Raw genomic sequence first — 20,845 nt, 5'->3', positions numbered from 1 at the left:
CTCTGTGCACTGCAGTCTAAGAACCACTAAGATACGTAGTTTAACTTTGAATGAAGTCATGTTAAATGATAATAACGTGAATCTTTCCTGAAAACACTGAGTTGACGTACATTTGCACACAACTTCTTTTGAAGTGTGTGTGTGTATGTTGGCGTGGTCTGTCTGCGGTCACCACCCCCCCTCCACATGAATAGAGCTGAGCCTTGTGCAGTCGACATCTGTCTCCTTTGAACAGTCCAAAGACAAAAAGCCTTAAATCCAGTAACCTCCCTCTTTCATGTGTTCATTTGATACCACTCTTCCTCACCTTACTGTCGCTCCATTCAGCCCTGCAGCCCGGGGCTGCAGCTTGCTACCACGCTGCATTCATCGCCTAGAGTCCCTCACTTGGTCCCTCTGAATGAGATGGAGGAGAGAAAAAAAGCTTTTGGAAAGACAGTGTGCCCCTGAGTTTGACTTTTGTATGGCGCCAGAATGTGAGATCCTTTAAAACTTGTTTTCACAGTTGAGGGTTGATAACATTTGAAAAGAAACCCCCCGACAATTGTTCCGTGTTTTCAAGCGCACACCTTTAATGTCATGAGTTACAGCTGGTATTTTCACAGTATTCCCATTCATTTAGCATGCGAGTTCAAGCAAGACTGGATTGAGACATTATGAAAGATATGACACCCAAATATTCTATGGGAGAAATCAGTAACAGCAAAGATGGTGGTACAAGTATGATTCTCAGGAGAACCTGGCTTTTTAAAATCTTTTTAAGCAGCGTTTATCAGATTTGACTGGTGAGTAGTAGTTTTAATGTCCTGGTGACCAATGAGATTAAAGTTTATTTAAGATAATGGTTTTAAATACCTGCCTGAAGGTGTGTTTAAGATGGCTGCTTGTTCTAGAGCAGGGGTGTAAATTTTGGACTTTAAACTGTATTTTCATACATTTTAAAGCTTGTTCTACCGATAAAGGCCATGGGGGAGCCGTGGCCATTCATACCTCACCAAAGTAATTAAGTAACACATAAGCAATAAAACGAGAGAAAAGTTCTTGTCTTTTCTTCTTCTTTACTAGAGCAGACTTTCTTTGACATGTGTACACTCAATTTCACTTCTTTGTCTTACATTATGATATCTCAGGATCAAATGTGTGTAGTTAAACTTCTTTACATGGAGAGAAAGCGAGGTATCACTGGTCTGGCCCACTACAGGTCAAAGTGGACTGACTGTACATGGCCTGTGATCTAAACAGAGAGTGACATCGCCACTCTAGAGGAACTTTAAATTGGATTAGCAGCTTGATAAAGCAGCCAGTTTCTGTAGTACCTGAACTCTGTGTGTGAATGAGTTTTGGGGAAAAATAGCAAAGTGCAAATCAGGATCTTTTTCTGCACTGAAATATGTTGACAGATAAATCAACGTATATTCTATTCTTCTGCCTCTGATTAACAAACAGGCTGTAAGTTGAAAGGCAGCCTTAAACAAGAATATTTTAAACTTTGCATTGAAAATGTTGTGTAACGAGTTCCCTCTGTGAGGGAACTGAAAGCACATTTAAATAAAAGTTTTCATTATAGCTTGGCCTACAGCATTGCCCAGAGCAAGTCTTCTCCCCAGGATACCGCCCATATACTTCATGGCTTCTTAAGGGAAAAAAAGCCATAGATGAAAGCTAAAAATACTACTGTATATTTGGAAGAAAAAAGGGGAGTCTTGGGTGAGTGTGTGTGATAACCCAGGCGGTTGGCCCTCTGCGTGTCCGACTGCCTCCCATTCACTGAGGGTAATTAGAAAATCCTCAGGGCAGGAACTGCTCGGCTGTGTGTGTATGTGCCAGAGCGCCACTGAGTGTGTTTAGCTTGTGCACAAGCAGGCTGAGGCCCAATACTGTACCAGGCAAAGGTTTCCACCGGATCACTCTTGCATAACTCAGTGAGTGATAACACCGGTGCATTCCTCTCAACACACATCACCAGCTGCCAGCATCTTTTCCTCAGTTTTTCCCAGTTCACGTTTTAAATGCAATCGGTCTCAGAGCACCGGGTGAACGGGAGAGTGCGAGGTTCAAGAGGAGATGGGAGTTACAGGGACACATTTGCAGATTCACCTCTCGGCCTGCTTTGAAGGAAGGGAGAGACTGGGTGGTCATCCAGGCCAGAGGTTATGCTCATCAACAGGTAGGTCAGGTGGGGTCAAAGCTGCAGGACTTCCCACATCTATTGAGTGTCTTTACCCTCCAACCTTATGAGAAACACATTGTGGAAAAGGAGAAGGGAGGGTTTTTCTTATTGGATATGCACAGACAGGAGCTTTGATGGCAGTGTTTAGTCGTATTTAATCCTAAAATGTCATGGTGGAGTTAGCTCGTGGGGTGCATTCGCTAAATTTCAGCTGTTTTATGGTGCCTACACTTGGCTAAATTTCAGTATGTTGATTCAGAGGCTCCTTAATGCCAGTGTCTTCCTGAATGATCGCAGATTAGATAGCATAAACACACTGCCATGAACAGAGCGCCGGCCATAAAACAGCAGCATCATACGGGATGAGTGTATACACTCTGCTCGCCAAAATACAGCCCTTACCTTCACTTCCTCAGCCGATGAACAGCTGGTCTCCATGGCACCTGCTCTTCCACAGGTTCTCATGCATTGTATTGCACCTAGCTGCCTCTTTTCTGATTGGCCGTAAGGATTATATGAACCCAGTTGCCTACCGTCTGGAAACTGTAGTGTTTACAGAGCGGCGCCCGAATCCACAGGGTGTGTTTGGCGTTGTAAAAGCTGTGGCTGAGAAAGCCTTTGTGCTGAATATGTTAATGTGTAGCCTCTTACTATGACAGGCTGGTGCAGCAGAGAGGCTGAGGTAATGTTTAGGCCTGTGGACTTTGACACGCATGTTTTCGTGTGCTGATGATTTACTCGCATAGCCAGCTCTATGAATTAAATCTGAGAACAGACTTGGGAGTCAACTGAGGTCGAAGCTGAAGTGGTTTTCCAGAATCCTACCTCCTTTTTATCAAATCCTGTGCTTTACATATATACTCTGTATGATTAGCTATATAATTATCTAATTAAAGTGCAGCTTTTAGCAGCAAAAAACATTCATCATTCGGTGGAACACTTAAACTGATTCATGCTTTATGTAGAAAGGAAGGTGTAGCTTACTATTTGGTGTTCAATTTTGTTTTATAATCACAACAGTCGCCTTTTTATTGTAAAGACCCAACAATAATAGAGAAATAAAAACCCAACCATCACATGACCCCCTGCGAGCGAACACTTGGCAACAGTGGAAAGCAAAAACTCCCTTTTAACAGCAGAAACCTCCAACAGGGGAGGGGCAGCTGCCTGCCGCGATCGGTTGGGTGTGAGGGAGGGAGACAGGACAAAAGACGTGCACTGGAAGAGAGCCAGAGATTAATATCCATCCGTCTGGACAGGTCACCAGCTGGACACAGGGCAGTTTAATAATAACTAATGATTAAATACCGAGTGGTGTTTAAACACATTGTAAGTGAAAAAGGTGAGTGAAGTCAGTGCATCATGGGAAATCCCCAGCATCGTAGGCCTACTATGTAACTATGGGAGGGTTCAGGGTCACCTGATCCAGTTCTAACTGTAAGGTTTATTAAAAAAGTAAAGTTTTAGGACTAATCTTAAAAGTAGAGATAGTGTCTGTCTCCTGAATCCAAACTGGAAGCTGGCTCTACAGAAGAGGGGCCTGAAAGCTGAAGCCTCTGCTTCCCAATCTACTTTTAAATATCCGAGAACCACAAATAGGAGTCTGAGACTGAAGTTCTCTGCTGGGGTTATGCGGCACTATGAGCTCTTTAAGATAAGATGTGGCCTGATCTTTCAAGACCTTGTATTTGAGGATATTAAATTTGCTTCTGGATTTAATGGTGAGGAGCCACTACGTGTCCAGTCTCTGTCAGTTCTCTCGCTGCAGCATTTGGATCAGCAATGAGAGTTGGCATGTTTTTAATAAGAGATACTGTAAATGCACAAAGGGATCTATTCAGTTCAGGGGGAAATCTGTTTCCTTTCACATAAACATTCAACAGCTCTTACACCACTTACAGTTGCGGAACCTGAACTGTGTTTGCATGAGGAACAAAAGCTTTTTCCCTGCATTGATCCGATATGCAGTGTGCTCACAGCGAGCCACAGCACGAGTTTCTTAATGAAGAGTGAGTTTGTGTTTAGAATAGCTGCAGCTGAAGATGGCTCACTATTGAACTTGCTTTTTTTTAAAAAACTCCCTTAGCCCCCCGCCCCTTGTTTTAAAGTTTGAGTGGGAAGGTTGAATTTCTCGGTATCTCCCTATTCCCCTCCCTTACCGCTTAGGTCAGATGTATATTTTGGCAGTGACGTTCAGGATTTCAAAGAGCAGCAAAGAGATTTAAGCTATAAATTTCCCTTAATTGCATCCTTTTTATATGGTTCTGCGGTAATTTACTGGCAATAGACAGTGATGAGAGACAAAGCCTTTATGACGAGTTCCTAGTCAAGTCAAACAGATTCGTAGTACCTGTAACAGCAAAACACTGTAAAAGTAGTTCAGAGGTAAATTACAGTATAGTGTGTACAGTTAGTTTTCTCTTTTATTACCAGAGTTTAATGTTTAGACGACTCTTCATGTGATTCTGGAAGCAGCAAATCATACTGAGACGCATTTGGGTTGATCTGGGCTTTATTTGGTATCTACCACGCTCTAAAAAGGCTGCGCCTGCCAGATGTGGTCCAAATGCCACAAAACCCCTAACATCTGGATCCTTTCGATGTGTCGAAGCAGCCAGACCTACCCTGTTAGTGTCAAGACCAAGTATGGCCCATACAAACTGCAGATATGGGCCACATGAGGGCTGACCGTTATTTCCTATCTGGGATGGAGGTAGTGTCACCTGTTTGCATCTGAGAAAGTGAAAGTGATGACCTAAAAAGGCAGACTAGTTTTAGAAGTAGTAAACAGGTGATGCAGGAAGCCTGGGCTGTTTCTGAGAAGTGTGACTGTGCTGCCTTGGCACTGAGCCGTTTCAGGCTCGATGTGGACTTTAAAGCTTTTTTTATACTTTTAAGCAGGTTTCATCTCAGTTGCTTCCGGCTGCTTTTAGTCACTTCGCGGTATCTGCTGTAGTGTGTGTGGTTTTTGTTTTCGCCCTCGGCCCTGACATGGAGGAAGTGGAGGGTGCATATGGGGTTGAGGGCTGTGTTTCTTGGTAACTGGTCCCAGTGGGACGCTTCCTGATGGTGTCTTCACCTGAACCCTGCTTCCCCGGAGAGCTTCCAAATCACAAACACATCTTGCATCATTTGCACAACCTGCGATTACTGCCCCCCCCCCTCAAAGCAGACAGTATGGGAGAGATCAGTCATTACCCAACATGCAAAAAAGAATAAACAGAAATTGCACTGTACATGTCAAGGATTTTTAGCAACATTAAGACACAAGTTTGTAAAAGTTATAGTGTTAACATAAAATGAAAAACTGTACTGGACTCAATCCTTTAACCCAGCAGTCCCCAACCCCCAGGCCACGGACCGGTACCGGTCCATGAGTTGTTTGGTACCGGGCTGCAAGAGTTGAGGCTCGGGTGTGAAATGAATAGTTTTCAGGGTTTTTATCGTTATTTATTTATTTATTTTTAGCATTTTTAACTTTAACTCGGTTTCCCTGGGTCTTTTCCTGTGTGTTATGAATAAATCTTTTTTTTCTTTGGTACCAATACTGGTTTTATTTTGTTGTATTTATCCGCGACACCTTAAAGGCCGGTCCATGAAAATATTGTCAGACATAAACCAGTCCGTGGTGCAATAAAGGTTGGGGACCGCTGCTTTAACCCAGTTTACCGAAAAACGTTGTAGGCACTGTGTTTTCTTTCAGTGTGTGATGTGTGGCCGTCCTCAGGGTACAAAGGCTGAAATGAACCTTTAGAAATGAATTTCCCATATTTTTTGGCCTGTTGTGACAGTTCATACCATGTTACAGTGACTAGGCTCAGCTTTTAGAGCATCAGTGATTCTCTGAGCTTTTTATTTAATTTGGTGATAAGAGTTAAGAATGGTACACTTGAATTAAAAAGGCTTAAAACAAAAAAACGGCAGACTAACACATGATACATTTATTGTCCACAGGATGTTTGGAGTGTGTTTATCTTACTTTTTATTTTTATCTTTTTGTTATGGAGGCAGGCTCTTTGGGTATTATATCAAACCTTTAATTGTTTTAAATTCAACATTTTTAAAATTGTATCAAAATTGCACACAGATGTTTTCCTTCATTGTGAATACAGACTTTGTTTCTGCTGAACTCTGTCACTGAAGGTTTGAAGATCCATACATAATTCACAGCCGACATTGTAAAACTGTCACAGCTCCTGCCCTCCCACTCCCTTCCCATATTTCATTGAACATGTTTTGGGTCTAAAAATCACTGGTAAAATCTAGAAATAAGAGTTGTAATTTTAAAATTTTAAAAAAGGGCAGACTGTGAGAATGGACCAATCGTTGCAGGGGTTTTTTTTCAGGCTAGTCCCTGAATATCTATAAGTTTTCAGTATAAAAGACACCACTGGGAACTGCTTTTTATCTTTGCAAAGCTCTTTTAGCATTCTTCCAATCAGCCCAAAACCCTCCTGTCCCAGATGTTTCATGCTACAGGACATAATAATGAAATTCTCTGAGAGTGCTGCAGTGCGTGTCAGCAAACACCATCCTTTGAAGACAAACTCTGACACTCTAGCAGCAACAATGGCTTCCATTGAGCAGCAAGCAATGTCTGCCAATTGCATCAATACTGGGATTGGAGGTGACCTTTCATGTTTACAGACATTCAAAACTGTGACTACTTCCTGTATGGTGTGTAAGAATCAGACAAACAATACAAAGATCACAAAGTTTTCTCTTAAAATTTAATCTTTGGAATTTGTCCGTTTGGTCTCGGTCGTTCCGGTGTGGTAGAAATGCAAACAGGTCTACACAAGAAAGACTTTAAGTTCCTGATTTAGTTTCAGTTAATATTCACTTCCTGGTGACTTCTGGTTAAAACAGACTTGTGATTTATTTACAAAGCACCGAGTAGACCTACTTCCAGTTTACATTTATCTGTCAGCCTCCCTTTGGTTTGCCTGGTCTCAGAGTTAAAAATGACACCAGACATTTTCTATGGTTAATTAAAAGCAGTTTTGAACTTGTGTTTATCATAAATATAACTGAACCTGTTAGCACTAAATGGATTTCTGAGTCTGACAAACCTTTGATAATCAGCTGCATATGCTGTCCAAGCATGATTTTCCTTTCTGAATAATCTCTGCCCCAAAGACTCAAAGGCCTCTAATGGGCACTCAGCTCCTGTTCATGTCGTCATGCCTGAATGAAATTGTCATGCACATAAGCTAAAGCAGATATCTCATCCTTGGAAAATCTTTATTGCCTTCATTCAAATGCTTTAGTAAACACATTATACAGTGAGCTAATTACACGAGATCAAATGGAAAGTCTTTTGGAAGAAACGGACAGGTGTGTTTGGAGATGGTACGCTCTCCTAGCACCTCATAATGCCGTCCAACTGAACACACAGAAACCCTTTAAAGACTGACAATGCCAGTTTTGGATGTGAAGAAGGCAAGGCTGACAAGCTTTTTAAAGCACGACACAATGAATGATGACCTTCAGGTCACCATTTACGCTCATTTCCTAAACAAACTCCAGCGTCTGGACCGTGAATGACTGAAATTTGAGCCAGCCGGCTGCTCTGCAGGTGTGTTTGACTGGCAACAAGAGTCAAACTTTAGCGTGAGTGTCTATACATGCAGCTTCAGGATGGGTAAGAATCCATTCAGACGACATTGAACTTGACTTTAAGAAGATGTGCTTCTCATGTACCACTGAGGTCTGACTTAATTTATTATCATTAACTTTGCGGTTAATGATTTGTAATGGATGCTTTTTTTTAAACAGCGTTCATACATTTTCCCACAAATTAAAATGCAATTAATTAAAATGAGATGACGCATCACACTTACAGTTTTACATCCCTTTTGTTATTAGCATAATGTTGTTGGCTGCCCCATGATATTTACTATTAACATCTATCATTACAACATCATCATTTCTACAATTTCTGTAAAAACTAGTTCACTATTTATTCACTAAAAATTAGCGACACTGAGTTAAAATGTTACCATGTAGAGAGGAAAATGAGAGACGTATGTTATGTACTGTGGTCAGAGTGTGAGATAGGTGACGGTTATAGGCCAGAGGGGTATACCATGAAGGAAGTTCATGCTGTCTTTGTGTTAGCTGGCTTAAAAAAACCTAAAACCCCAACTGGAGATAACGGGTATCATGATAGTGGTTTTCTATATTCTCTGTTGAGCTGTGCTTTCTGCTTCAGGCTGACCCCCACTTCACAGAAAATGAACCCTGTGAGAGCCGCCTAGTCCAATCAGAGATGTTATCAGATGACAATAATGAAATGGCGATAAGAACATAAAAAACCCACAACAGTAAGATTCAGCAGTGTTGTGAAAGAGAAATTTCTATTTTTAATTTGAGTTAATATATTTATTTTAACAAGCACGTCCTTAGGGTTGGTGCTTATGCTTAAACTGGATACTTCTAAACATTAAATGTTACTGTCCCACAGACTAATAAATGAAACATACTCTAGTTTCTCTATCGTGTTTCTAGCAGCTACAATTCCAGCAGTGTAAAACAGGTTTAGCAGCAGATTAGAATAAAGTACAAAAACACTGATACAGTTTCTACTTCAACAATTTTACATTTACATCTTTACACCTGGGCTTCTTCATTCATGACGTTAGTAAGGCACGACTTAACCAACTCCACATATAAAACGTATTCCCTCAGCAGAAAATCGATATTGTGCTCAAAACATGCTGTAAACAGAAGAATCAGTTAAAACGCGGCACTTCCAGACGATTCATCTAAACCTGCTCCCAACCAGGTTATGTGTTCAGCACAAGTTGCCATGGTGATTTAGCCAAGTAAAAAGAGAGCCACTTTCGTGACACAGAGCAATCTGACTTTAAGCTCGACATAGCTCACTAACCCATTCATCTTGCTTGGTAGTAAGTACACCCCTCAGTAGCCAGTGTGTGTATGTGTGTGTGTTTATTTACTTTTTTTTATATGACAATTTTAGTTTTCCAACCTTTGTGTCGACCATATTTAGAGCGCATTAACATTGAACAGTGGGTATATTTATGTGGATTACGGTTATGTATGAATTCTGAATATTACGCCATTTATCTCTGTGCGTGTCGTGGATGTCAGGTTGATCACAGCAGCAGTTTGGAGCCAAACAGGTGTGTTGTGAAATAGTAATAATTAGTATGCCTCGCTCCGCTTCCCTATAGCAATATGGCCCATTGGAGATTATGGGATACAACCGCGCCATCCACACACACCTTCCCGCCCCAAATCCTTTGGGTCCAATTACCTGCTGCTGGTGGCAGGCAGCAAGTCAGAGCACGGCTGCGGCTGCTAGACTGCTTGTGTGCATGCTGCTCCCTTGGTGATTCTCAGGCTTTGTGAAAAGAAGCGAGACTTGTTGTTTCTTCCAACAACAGGGCAAATGCAAAAGTTCAATACAGAGATAAAAACACTGTAATGTACAAAAAGAACAGAAAAAATAACAACGACAACAACGAAAGCTGTATGCCATGTTTCTGTTATCTGCTCTGAGCGAGTGAGGGGGTTTTGCTGCCCTGGCAGACAGGGAGCTAATTGGCGAGAGACTCGGTAGAACTCAGTGACTGAGTGCTGAACAGTGTAATGAGGGACCTTTAAACATCACACCTGGGCTAAGTCCTCCAATTTCTTCTAAGACAATGTAAATCTCTATAATTATCCCGTAGTCACCTGAGCAGAAGGGCAGGAGAAGCGGACAGGTGGATAAAACAATAGAAAAGACCGAACAATCATTTAGTGCGTACTGAGCGATTAAAGGCCTCCAATTTAAGAGACCTGTGAGAACAGCAGCTTTCACAGCAACTACTTTACCCCTGACTTTTCACTTTAACATGGAAAGATTGGTATTCATTATTCATAACTGATGAATATGTTATAAGACACAGCATACTGCATTGTTCAGATCAGTTTCACAGGTGACTCTATACAGTACAAGGTGTCTATTTACTTCAAGACATGCACACATACACCTTTATTAAAACTACTCCATTTAGGTCCATCTGCACGTATCTGAATACCCAAAATATCCCAAACAGGCATAATTTAAAACGATACATGGCTGATACATGCCCTGTCAGGCCTTCTTTTATTTGCTTCAATGAACACATTACAAACGTTGCTGAAACTTTAGACATTCATGCTATTTCCTAAAATGTGCATGCTGCAAAGAATAATGTTAGGACAATATGAAAATAAGGTTTGACAACTTGTTTGAAGGAAAGTAGAAAACAATTATACATTTACGTGTGGAAGCTTGATATACTGTATGGATGTCTCAAACTTTTAGGAACACATTCATGTGTGAAACATTTACTATTGAAGTTGTTTTTTCCATATCAGATTTTAGTACCTAGACTCGCCAGACACCTTATTAGTTACACCCAGTCCTGAGTTTGACCTCCCTTTTGCTTTGATTCTAAGTGGCACCAGTTCAACAAGGTACTGGAAACATTTTGGTCCATCCATGATGCAAATCACCTGCTCCACCACATCCCAAAGGTGCTCTAATGGATTGAGATCTGGTAACCATGGAGGCCGTTTGAGTACATTGAGCTCACCACGATGCTGAAGAAACTAATTTGAGAGGATTTTACTTTTTTGACATGGCAGCCATCAGAGGATGGGTACTATGATCATAAAGGGATGGACATAATCAGCCACAGCACTTGTGTAGCCTGTGGTGTTTAAACAGTACTAAGGAGCCCAAGGTGTGCCAAGAAAATATCCTACACCATTACACCACCAACAGCAGCCTAAACTGTTGATAGAAGGCATGATGGATCCTTTAAGTGTGTGTTTATCAGCCTTCTTGTTCTTAGCTGACAGGAGTGGCACCTGTTGAGGCCTTCTGCTGCTATAGCTCATGGTTTTGTGTGTTGTACATTCAGAGAAGCAGCTCTCGTGCCTTGGTTGTAATGAGTGGTTATTTGAGTTGTAGCCTTACTTCTATCAGCATGAAGTAATCAGGTTGTTCTCCTCTGATCTTTGGCATCAAAAAGGCATTTTTCCCAGAGAACTGCTGCTCAATGGATATTTTCTCTCTTTTGGCCAATTCACTGTAAAACCTAGAGATGATTATGTGTGCAAATCCCAGCAGATCTGCAGGTTAAGAAATACTCAAAACAGCTGTTCTGGCACCAACAACCGAGCTACGCTCAGAGTCTTGGTTTGAACTTCAGCACCGTCTTGATGATGTCTACGTGCCTAAAAGCACTGAGCTACAGCCATGTAATTGGCTTAATAGACATTTGCATTAACCAGCAATAGAACAGGTATACCTAATGAAATGCTTTTAGAGCGTATATAGACTTGTCAGGAGATTTATCATAAACTCTTTGACTGTTTCTGGCATATTTTTTTTGTTCATTCTCATTCGATTGTAAGCAACTCACTTACCGAGTCTTCACAAACAGAAATCCAAGTACAAAATCTTTGCTAATTGTTATTTGTGTAATTTGTTGAAGCTAACAATGATCAGTGAAAACCAAAAATTATTAACCCTTTGAGGGCTAGATTCTGAAAAGAAAATGCTCCCTTAAATAAATACCTTAATTTTTATTTTTGTTTTTTGGTGAGCTGTGTGTTTGTGTTTGTAAGGCCCGAAGCTACAGATGTAACTATGTGGGATTATTTGGGGGGCAAACACAGTTTTTTGAACTGGGTTTTAAAGGGCTGAGTGTGCCACATAGGTCACCTGTTCAGTGCACTATGATTTTTCGGTTGGCTAAACATCATAAAAACAGAAATATAGTTTACTTTTGAGGCCTGGGGGGGAGATACGTGTGCAGCTTTGCGAGTCACCTTGGATACAAAAAGCAGGTTAATGAAGGGCAACATGGAAACTGTCAGTAACAGCACAGCATAAAGATGAAACAAGCATGAGTCATTATTTTCCTTTTCTTAGTTGACAAGTTCTAGTGTGGATCCAGAATGTGATCCACATGTTTGGCTGTCAGGTTCCTATAAACGCAAACAAGGATACAACCAAGTACACGGGACAGCAGTGTATCAGGTATCAGTAAAGACATAAGACCTAAAGCATTTAAAGCAAAGTCATGGAAAAATCATGAGTCACAGAACAAACTTCCCATTCGAATAGAAAAAGTATCCTAACGTGTCGATCACTGCCCGGAAAGGATTCTTGACAGGAGTTTGGACGTAGTTTACACCTGCCTTTAGGTGTTAGTTTGTGGGCCTTTTGTTTAAACACACACACATTTCTATACTGTAAAGAAACATTAAGTCACTTTTACTGATTAGCTTAATCCCTTTGTGAAGTCCTTAAGTCATAGTAATTCAGTTTTATTTATAACAACAACAACAGTCACCTCAGGGAGCTTTACAATAATTTCAATAATGCAGAGAAAACCACAAGAATCAGATTGACCTCTATTAGCAAGCACTTGGCAACAGTGGTAAGAAAAGGTCCCTTTTAACAGAAAGAAAGCTCTGGCAGAACTAGAGTATGTCTGTGTCCTGCTTCCTTTTCCAGGGAATATTCCAACTACATTTTATTCCTGTGACTTTAGTATATTCCAATAATCTGCTTCAATAGCAAAGGTCTGTGTATGGACTTAGTACATACCTACAGAGTGCCTCCAAATTGTAGAGGGTTGTAACGTCAAAACTTATATTGCTTTTGCAGTTTTGAATGTAAGCATGCGTGTATAAGTATGCATTTGCCTCTTTGTGTTTGTCGTACATCTGAAGCTGTTGGGTCACTGCTGATGATGGATGTCTTTACATCCCGTCTTGCGTGACCGGCTGCCCAGATAGCCATCAGTAGCCAAATAAGCTCAGGTCAGGCCCCTGTCCTGTCCCAGCCTCATTTGGTATGCAAATGAAAAGCCAAAACAAAGCAAACCTTTCAGAGCAGAGCAATTTACTAACTGCTTCCTTTGAAGAGACTGAGGTCCACTCAAGGTTGATGGTGTCAAAAGGAAAAAAGTGAATAAACTGCTTAACCCCACCCTATGGGACTATTACCAAGTGTGGTGGTCAGCTAAACCAGTAAATGACAGCAAACTGTTAACAGGCTGAACATTGAGCTTTGCCATAACCATCATAAACTCTAATGGTTAAACTGAAAGACTCGTGGATAATAAATTATTTTATTCTAGTTTCCTTCCCTAATGTCTATTTGCTATATGGTTTACAGATTCAAACAATCGCCTTTATTCCATCTTTTTCAATGTAGTTCTGCTGCAACCTCTGCCACGCCCCTACTGAAACAGGATATGGTTCTGGCATTGTGCTCATTGTTGAGTCTAATCCCGATAATTACACCTCAAGACCGAAAGTGACCTTACCCAGCATCCAGCCAAGCCCTGACCAGGTTTGGATAATACCCCTTTTTGCCCTTAGGGGCCAAGGGCCCCATCAGGCCCCTTGTCGTTGCTCCCCCATTTCACACAACTCAAACTGACCACAGAGTGCTGGTGTTTCTTTCTCAGTATGTCTTACTCACCTGTACTTTGTACACCTGTCCTTTCCTGGTGAAACTCAGCCGGGTTATTGTTGGGGCAAAAAAGGTGTGTGGACACAAAGAGAGCCCGGGGGAAGTTATGAGAGCAAAGGGCAGGTATTTCAGGTTATGGTGGGCTTATGCCTCTAGGAAGGAGGTAAAAGTTTGCGCTTGACATAATAACTTGAAGATACATGTTTTCGAATACTTGACCCCAATAGTTTGTCTGGCTTGATGATTTATTTTCTCTGAGCAGGATGGGTGTGTTTGGCAGTTGAGGAGGCTAGCGCTTTAGTTGTAATAAGAACATAGGAGGTCGTTCCCACAGAGGCTTGAGCTGACATCATAAAAACATACACACACACACACAACAAGGTACCTGGGGGCCGATGGGGAGGGTGGAGGTGAGCAAACCGGTGAGGTGGGATGGGTGGGGTGGGGTATTCGTCTTAAAGACCATTGGCTAAAGGCAGCACGGGGGACGCACCTGCAAGCGGCAGAGCCTGAGGAGATTGGCTGCAACCTGAAAATTACACCTGTGGGGGGAAAGAGGAGGAGGGGAGGTCATGCTACATGTAAACCAAGCCCTTTACAAATTCAGCCTCTGTCTTCTTGAGGAGCTTAAACGCTTCACACCGCCGATGAGGGCTCGCGGAAAAAAACAAGTTTTGCTCTGGCAGCAGGATGATGACTGACGCGCTTCGAAATGGTTGGCTGTGTTCCGGGGTTTGGCTTGTCTTATGACTCTACGCCTGCATCTGCGTGACGAGGACAGCTTTTTTTTTTTCTTTAACTTTCTAATCACCGTCCAGAGGTCGACTGTCCTTCAGCGAGAGCAGGACCGCGAAAGACTAGCCAACAGGGCGTCAGGAGCCCGCATACAATGATGCCTCTTGTCTGGGGTTTCTGGATCGATGACCACACCTGGGAACGACTGGGTAAATTCACAAATGCGATCCCCTCTTTGTCTTCATTCTCCATCTTTAAAGTTTATGCTGTTGTCATTATCTGTTGCTCAGCGGCGGCAGAGTTAGAACTTTAAGGACAATTGGTAGATGGCTAAGAGCAGGAAATGTACGACAAACAAATTAGGTCATCGCGTGAAGCCCTCGGCAGTTGCGTGCTGATATAGGAGGGTCCGGGTAGTTTCAATGGGGAGCGAAAATAATGTGTATCAAATTCCAGCTCCATTTAAGCAGAGAGAAAGAAGAGGAAACAATAGAGGCTAACGCTCATTCCTAAACTGGATAGACCAGTTGGGGCAGGTAAAGGCAAACTGCCAGACTTGTCAAAGGATATGAAGCTAGACGCTGACTCCTTCTTTTACAGACTTAAACATGCTTTACGAGGAGACAACCACGACACTACGGTATGAAACATCTTTACAAATCCATAGCATGACAGTAGTAGCTGATTATTTAACAAACATTTCTGTTAATTTAAGAGAAAATTCATATCAACTTAATTAGTAACTTTTTTTCCTTCAACCTGTTGAACTGTAAATCCGTCGACGACATTATCCAGCCTTTTCCCCTCGCGTTTAACCTACGGGTTTTCTCTTTTGGCTTTTAAACTTTGACTCAACGCTGCCCGTTTCAGATGTGGATGTGACTCAGACGGACGTAAAATGTCTGCTCATCCGTTTTCCGTACCTTTGAGGTTTAGCTACAAGTTGAGACAGGAGTTGGAATTATCAGAGCAGAGCATTTTCACAAGATAGAAGGTATACATTTAGTTTCCTAGGCCGCTATTAACATACTTTCAAGCAGCGGCGGACTGTGGAAGTCCGAAACGGAGAAGGGAAAATGGAGGGAAAATGTCGACTGCTTACTGTACAGCGACAACTGCAGAGCGAGGTGGAAGGTTGTGATTGGTGGAAAGTGAAACATTTGTTCATTTCTTTCATACAGCAGAATAGCTGCGAGTCACATGAGTGCCAGTTGCCCTGCTGGTCTATTGCAACAGGGCGGGAAGTACTGAATAGAATTTCAGTGGGGTGACATTTAATCACCAGCAAGCCAGAAAAAAGTGGCAGATACTTCTTTTACATTGTTTGTTCATGTTTGAGGCACAGGTCTGACCTGAAAGGGAAGTGTAAGTCTTATCGCCTCATGGGGGTGAGAGGTTAAATTCAAGCTGCAATATGATTGCAGGGTGAATGACACTGCATTAAGGGTCAGGACTATTTAAGGAAACTCGGTGCTAGGCTAGGCTAGTACTTTTTTCTTTTTTTAAACCAAGGAACAATGACATCATCAGTAAATACTTTCTGAATTAAAATTAAAAACAAAAAATTCCACTTTTGGGATTAAACAAAAATTTTCTACTTGGATTTTTGTTTGTTTTGGGATTAAACACGTAATCAGGAGTAACGCTATCTGCCACCAGGGACGTGGCACCATGTTAAAAAGTAATTATTTAACTTTTTTCATAATCATAACTTAGCTAATAAAGCTGTATGCCAGGGGGAGGAGCTTAAAAAGCATTGAGTCTGGTAGGAAAAGCTTAAATCTCGTTTTTTGGTAGTCAAATTTTTTTTTGAATATTTTAGTCAAAATGGGGGAGGTAAAATGACGAGGGCGAGACTGAGGTGGGCTGGCCAAAAGAGTGACAGTTTTAAAAAAAGACAAAAATACAGCTAGTCCATCACAGTGCGCACATTTAAAATCATTAGCAAGCAACTTGAGTGGCACACGGATGATAAGCAGTATCATAGCCTAAATGTCACCACGCAGCTCCTCAGTAGTCTGAAGGGCCAATTAGGTGGCACTGAGATAAGGTCTGCAGTTAAATAAGGTTTTGGGTTTCTCTGCCATTGTTTTCTCACAAAGACAGCAACTATTGATTAAGGGCCAGGCCAGTTTACCTATCAGGTTGTTCACTTCACAGCAGAGTCGCATTCCAGCAGAGAGGGCAGAGTTACCTGAGCACGCCTCACTTCCAACAGGCAAAAAGCGTGGTTAGCCGCGAGCACAGCTAACTCCCACGGCGCGGAGCACAATAGGAGAAAAGCTTTGCGGTACGTTGACATAAGTTGGAGCAGAAGAGGAAGTATATGGACAAACGCGGGGCAAACAGAGAGGAGCTGGTTAGATATTTGAATACTGACACACGACATGCTCTGCTTTGATAAGGTACTGTTATTTTCACAGCTTGTTTCTACCAGCTTCAAATTTCTAGGCTAATCTTTGTTTCCCCTCTTTCTCTTTCTCTCTTGCTCTTGTCTTTCTCAGAGGGCCTGCAGCACTGGTTTATAATGCTGATGATTAACTAAATAGTCTGGGAGAGCAGGTCTGCTTGGCTTTCTCATTTCATGGGGCCTGCCTGACCGGGAGGAAGACGGAGCGTTCTCAGGCAGCGGGCTGGAAACTCAAGATCTTTTTTCTTTCTTCTTCAGCTCCATCCCTCTAAACGTGCTCACTTTACTTTGGTTTTGTTGCATTCTTTCCTTGGGGTACTTTTCATGACGGTAAGGTTACAGGTGCATTCTCAGCTTCCTTCCCCCGAACTTTTCACTCCTTTATACTGTTTTCTTCTCCCTCCCCCCTCTGTACTCTACTTTAGCATTGCTTTAAGGATGACTGGAAACCTGCTCTTATCAAAAAATGCCTCAAAATTAGTTGCTTTTAAAAGGACAAAGATTCAAAATCGAGGGTTTAGTCTTTAATTAATTCTTTTTTGTAGGTAAAAGTGTACTCGCCGCATGTATTATTAGAGAATAATGATGTATACTCAAATTTCAGTATAGGGTGTGAGGATTTCACGCTTTATACCTGTGAATGATCCACGTTATTCAGTAAAGGAGGACCGTTTCAGTGACCTTCTGCGTACACAGCATTGGTCAGGTCGGGCTGAGCAGCATTCCATCAACCTTTCATCACTCGGCAAACACAAAGACAACGGCCTGAAAGGACCGCCAGTGGAAAACAGAAAAAAAAGAGCTTTTCCTTTCTTTAAATTCATTAAACATCTGTTGAAACAGCTCTCTTACCACGCTGCTTTAATCGAACCAGAATAGTATGTTACAACCTAAAACAAACAGCAAGGATACAGTGTGACGTGGGGGAGAGAGAGTTCCCCGAGGGCTAACATGCCTTTGAGACGGAGGGATGTGCGCAACTTGTAGTGTTTGAAATTAGTAACTGCCATGTATTGTGTGAAAAGCAGCCCTCCCAACCTTGCCGTGCCATAGATTTAGACTAGTCAGAACAGGTTTTGGCAATCATTAACAACCACTGTGGCCCAGTCTTCTGTGACAGCAAGTTTAAGCTAAATACCCCAACCACAACAAGGGCTCAGCAGTTACACAGCAGAGAGGTCGTCTCTAGATATGGACTTCCCCCTGCTCCCATTTCCAGCGCTATTTTCCGAGCAATGTATGGCTGTTTGGTGGGCTCCGTGGTGGTTAAGTTCAGGAGTTTAGTGGAGCCAAAAAGTTGCATAATTTTGCATGTCTTTGAGCTAAATTCTTAACATTTAATGTGATAAAGTTGAATTTCCCTGTTATTTTTGTTCTTTTCTTCTTTTTTTTTCTTTAGAGAAAACTCAATTTTTTCCACTTATTGAAGGTTAATGAATGAATGATGTGAAATGACCTCACGAACTTTAGGCGGTGTCACACGTTTTTTGGGTGATTATCTCCATCTTACGAGGCAGCATTGGATATCATCACTTTCTCTAATACTGCCTGGTAATGATGATGATAGCCATCTGCCGACTACAATCATATCAACCGCTCTATCATTGTTTGGCGGCAACTTGCTCCCGTTCTGGGCCCCGTGGATCAGCTCAAATGCTTGAGCAGCAACAGAAATGGCTCTCAGGATCCATCTTACCCGACAGTGCTGGACTGTACTACTGTTGTTCTAACACTGTCTGGTAACGATGTTTTCTGGGTGACTGCGTGGTCTCCGGTATGTAAATGACAAATATTGTGAAGGGCAGCTGAACTCTTCGAGGCATTTTGATGTGGTCGCTGAAGGGCACATTTCACAAAGCCAGCTGCTCGGTGTGTTCACATTTTACTCGCATGTCGATTCCAGGTAAAGTTTGCAGTCTTTTGTTTACAGTAGACTTGCGTTGCCTCAGGCTGTACCGAATTCTGTCTGACTCCAGTGAACTACTATAGTTCTTAGGTGTAGGGCTTTTCTCTAATATATTCTTGTGAGAGCAAGTAAATCTCTAATACAGTAAGTCCTGAAAGTCAGCTCTTTAACTTATCTGCCAACCTCCCTTTTTAAAAAAAACGTTAATGGCAACCCCACCCCAAGTTAAAGAATAGTAGTCAGTTGATGGTTCCACCGGTCCTGCAGGGCCTCATTTCCTTGTTCCCTCCCCTGAACAGTGTTGGTCTTTGTGCTGTATGGCAGCGATTGGTCCACCTAGCCCTACCTGCGTGGCACATCCTGGAACTGACACATGAGCTCACCTGAGAGTGCCTTACTGCTTAAAAAAAAAACAAAAACCCAGCTATAGAGTCATTTATAGACTACAGCCTTTTCCCAGCTTTCCAAGGCTTGTCTACCAGGAATTTTAAGCAGATATAAAACTGACTTCCTATAATGCATTACTGACATGAAGCAATGTGTTAGAAGTTTAACTTACAATTAATTTCTGTGCTGTTGACTTAGAACAGAGGAGATTAAATACACCGTTTTACACAATGAACACTTTTCATCATCGGGACAGATGTGAATGTCATGGGTAAAGTCTTCAAACAGACGTCAGAAACAAAAGCAAATAATAGACATGAAGCAAGCAGAAACCTAGTGTTTGCAGAAGGAGGGAGAATTACCCCACAAATATTGAGCCACACCTTTATTTGCTCATCTAGCTCCATTATCTAAGCCACAGAAACATGGAATTGTATTTTGTCCCTCCAGTTATCCCCCTTTTCTTTGGATTTCATAATTTAATTTGCGTTAATGTAAAAATGTAGCCAAACCGGAACACAAAAGGTCAAGCTAGCCAAGCATACTTTGCTTTTTTTTCTCCCTTTGGTCTGTTTACCTGTGGCTTTGACTCTTTCTGCATGCTTGGCAAAGTGAAATGGAAAAAATGACTGAAGGTACAATGTAGTGTTTACAGAATCTATGATCGCAGCAAAAGAGGAACTGCTCATTTCAGCCTGTTTCTGCAACACTGTTCTCTTCCCTCCAGCTTTCATCTTCCTCTTTGCACAGGTGAAAGCTCAGAAGTCATCCTTCCAGCCTGTTGATAGGCGTCTTACCAGACATGGTTAGATGTAATTATTGGTGTCTAATACTGTCTGGTAATGCCGTCCATTAAATGGCATTACCTTCTGCTCTCTTACTTCCTCTTCTCACACTCTCGTGCATCTGACACTCAGCGTATTGACAAAGGGCAATCCAGGGAAGCACATCAGCATATTAACAGTACTGGCAGATGGGGCTGAGTGATGACTATGGAACTATGATCCTTGCGCTGGAAGATGGTTTGATTTTTTGGTGGTTTCTTCCATGTGCCTTGAGTCAAAGTTTCTCAATTGAGCAGCAGTTCAGGATAAGACTGGACTTTTGGGGGTCTTTGTGCCGTAATCTGGCTTCTGACAGGAATGTTAATGTGAATATGATGTAAAAAAAAGGATTAGAAATTGTGTAACGTTTCTGTTGAAAGATCGGCGTTCTTACTCTTACCGCAATAACTAAATTCCTTTTGGGAACTTGGATTTTCTCCAGGTACAGAAGAACAATGCACACAGTTTTTAAAACTCTCACACACACTCTGTACATAGAAACTGTATCTAATGTGGTATGTTGTAAAGAAAAAAACATTTAAATAAAGATGGATATTAATTAAAATGTTCCTTTTGTTTGCTTGTTTTTTTTCTCTCGTGAAAAGTGACTTTCAGAATAATTTTTAACCATTTACCGCAGATTTCCAGGGCCCTGGCTCTTTGCTGCAGTTTCTCTGGTAATTGTGAACTCTTCCCCCGGCCACACCGGAATGCCGAGCCCCAGTCAGGTGTGGATCAGGTTACCGCTGAACAGAGCTTCTTTTTAAATGCCTCAATTTACCCATGAGGTCTCCCCCCCACTATCAGCTAAGCCTTCATTGTGTCCCGCTCTATAGCAGCACAGAGACTAGCTTAGTAAAACTGCCAGGGTACCGGCCGACCTAAGTTTACACATTCAGTCAGTATAGGCAGTGATTAAAAT

The 20,845-nt window shown here is 41.9% G+C and overlaps 1 protein-coding gene across 4 annotated transcripts in view; it reads left to right on the top strand.

Moving 5' to 3' along the window:
* Positions 1–553: 553 nt before the first annotated feature.
* The window catches only part of ttll10 (tubulin tyrosine ligase-like family, member 10), a 39,263-nt gene continuing 18,971 nt past the window's right edge, over positions 554–20,845 (top strand). Inside the window, exon 1 of one of the 4 annotated variants that reach the window (XM_005459843.3) lies at positions 554–2,167. In XM_005459843.3, the coding sequence (XP_005459900.1) occupies positions 2,065–2,167 (103 nt within the window). In that variant the 5' untranslated portion in view covers positions 554–2,064. Of the gene's footprint in view, positions 2,168–14,287; positions 14,606–14,656; positions 15,037–20,845 lie in introns of those variants that run through there. The other 3 variants (XM_005459838.3, XM_005459841.4, XM_019349969.2) reach the window with 3 other exon arrangements.

The sequence above is a fragment of the Oreochromis niloticus genome, linkage group LG20 (assembly GCF_001858045.2).
Source record: "Oreochromis niloticus isolate F11D_XX linkage group LG20, O_niloticus_UMD_NMBU, whole genome shotgun sequence".
NCBI lineage: Eukaryota > Metazoa > Chordata > Actinopteri > Cichliformes > Cichlidae > Oreochromis > Oreochromis niloticus.
Note: the sequence above shows the minus strand (reverse complement) of the source record. Positions and strands in the feature narration are given on the sequence as shown.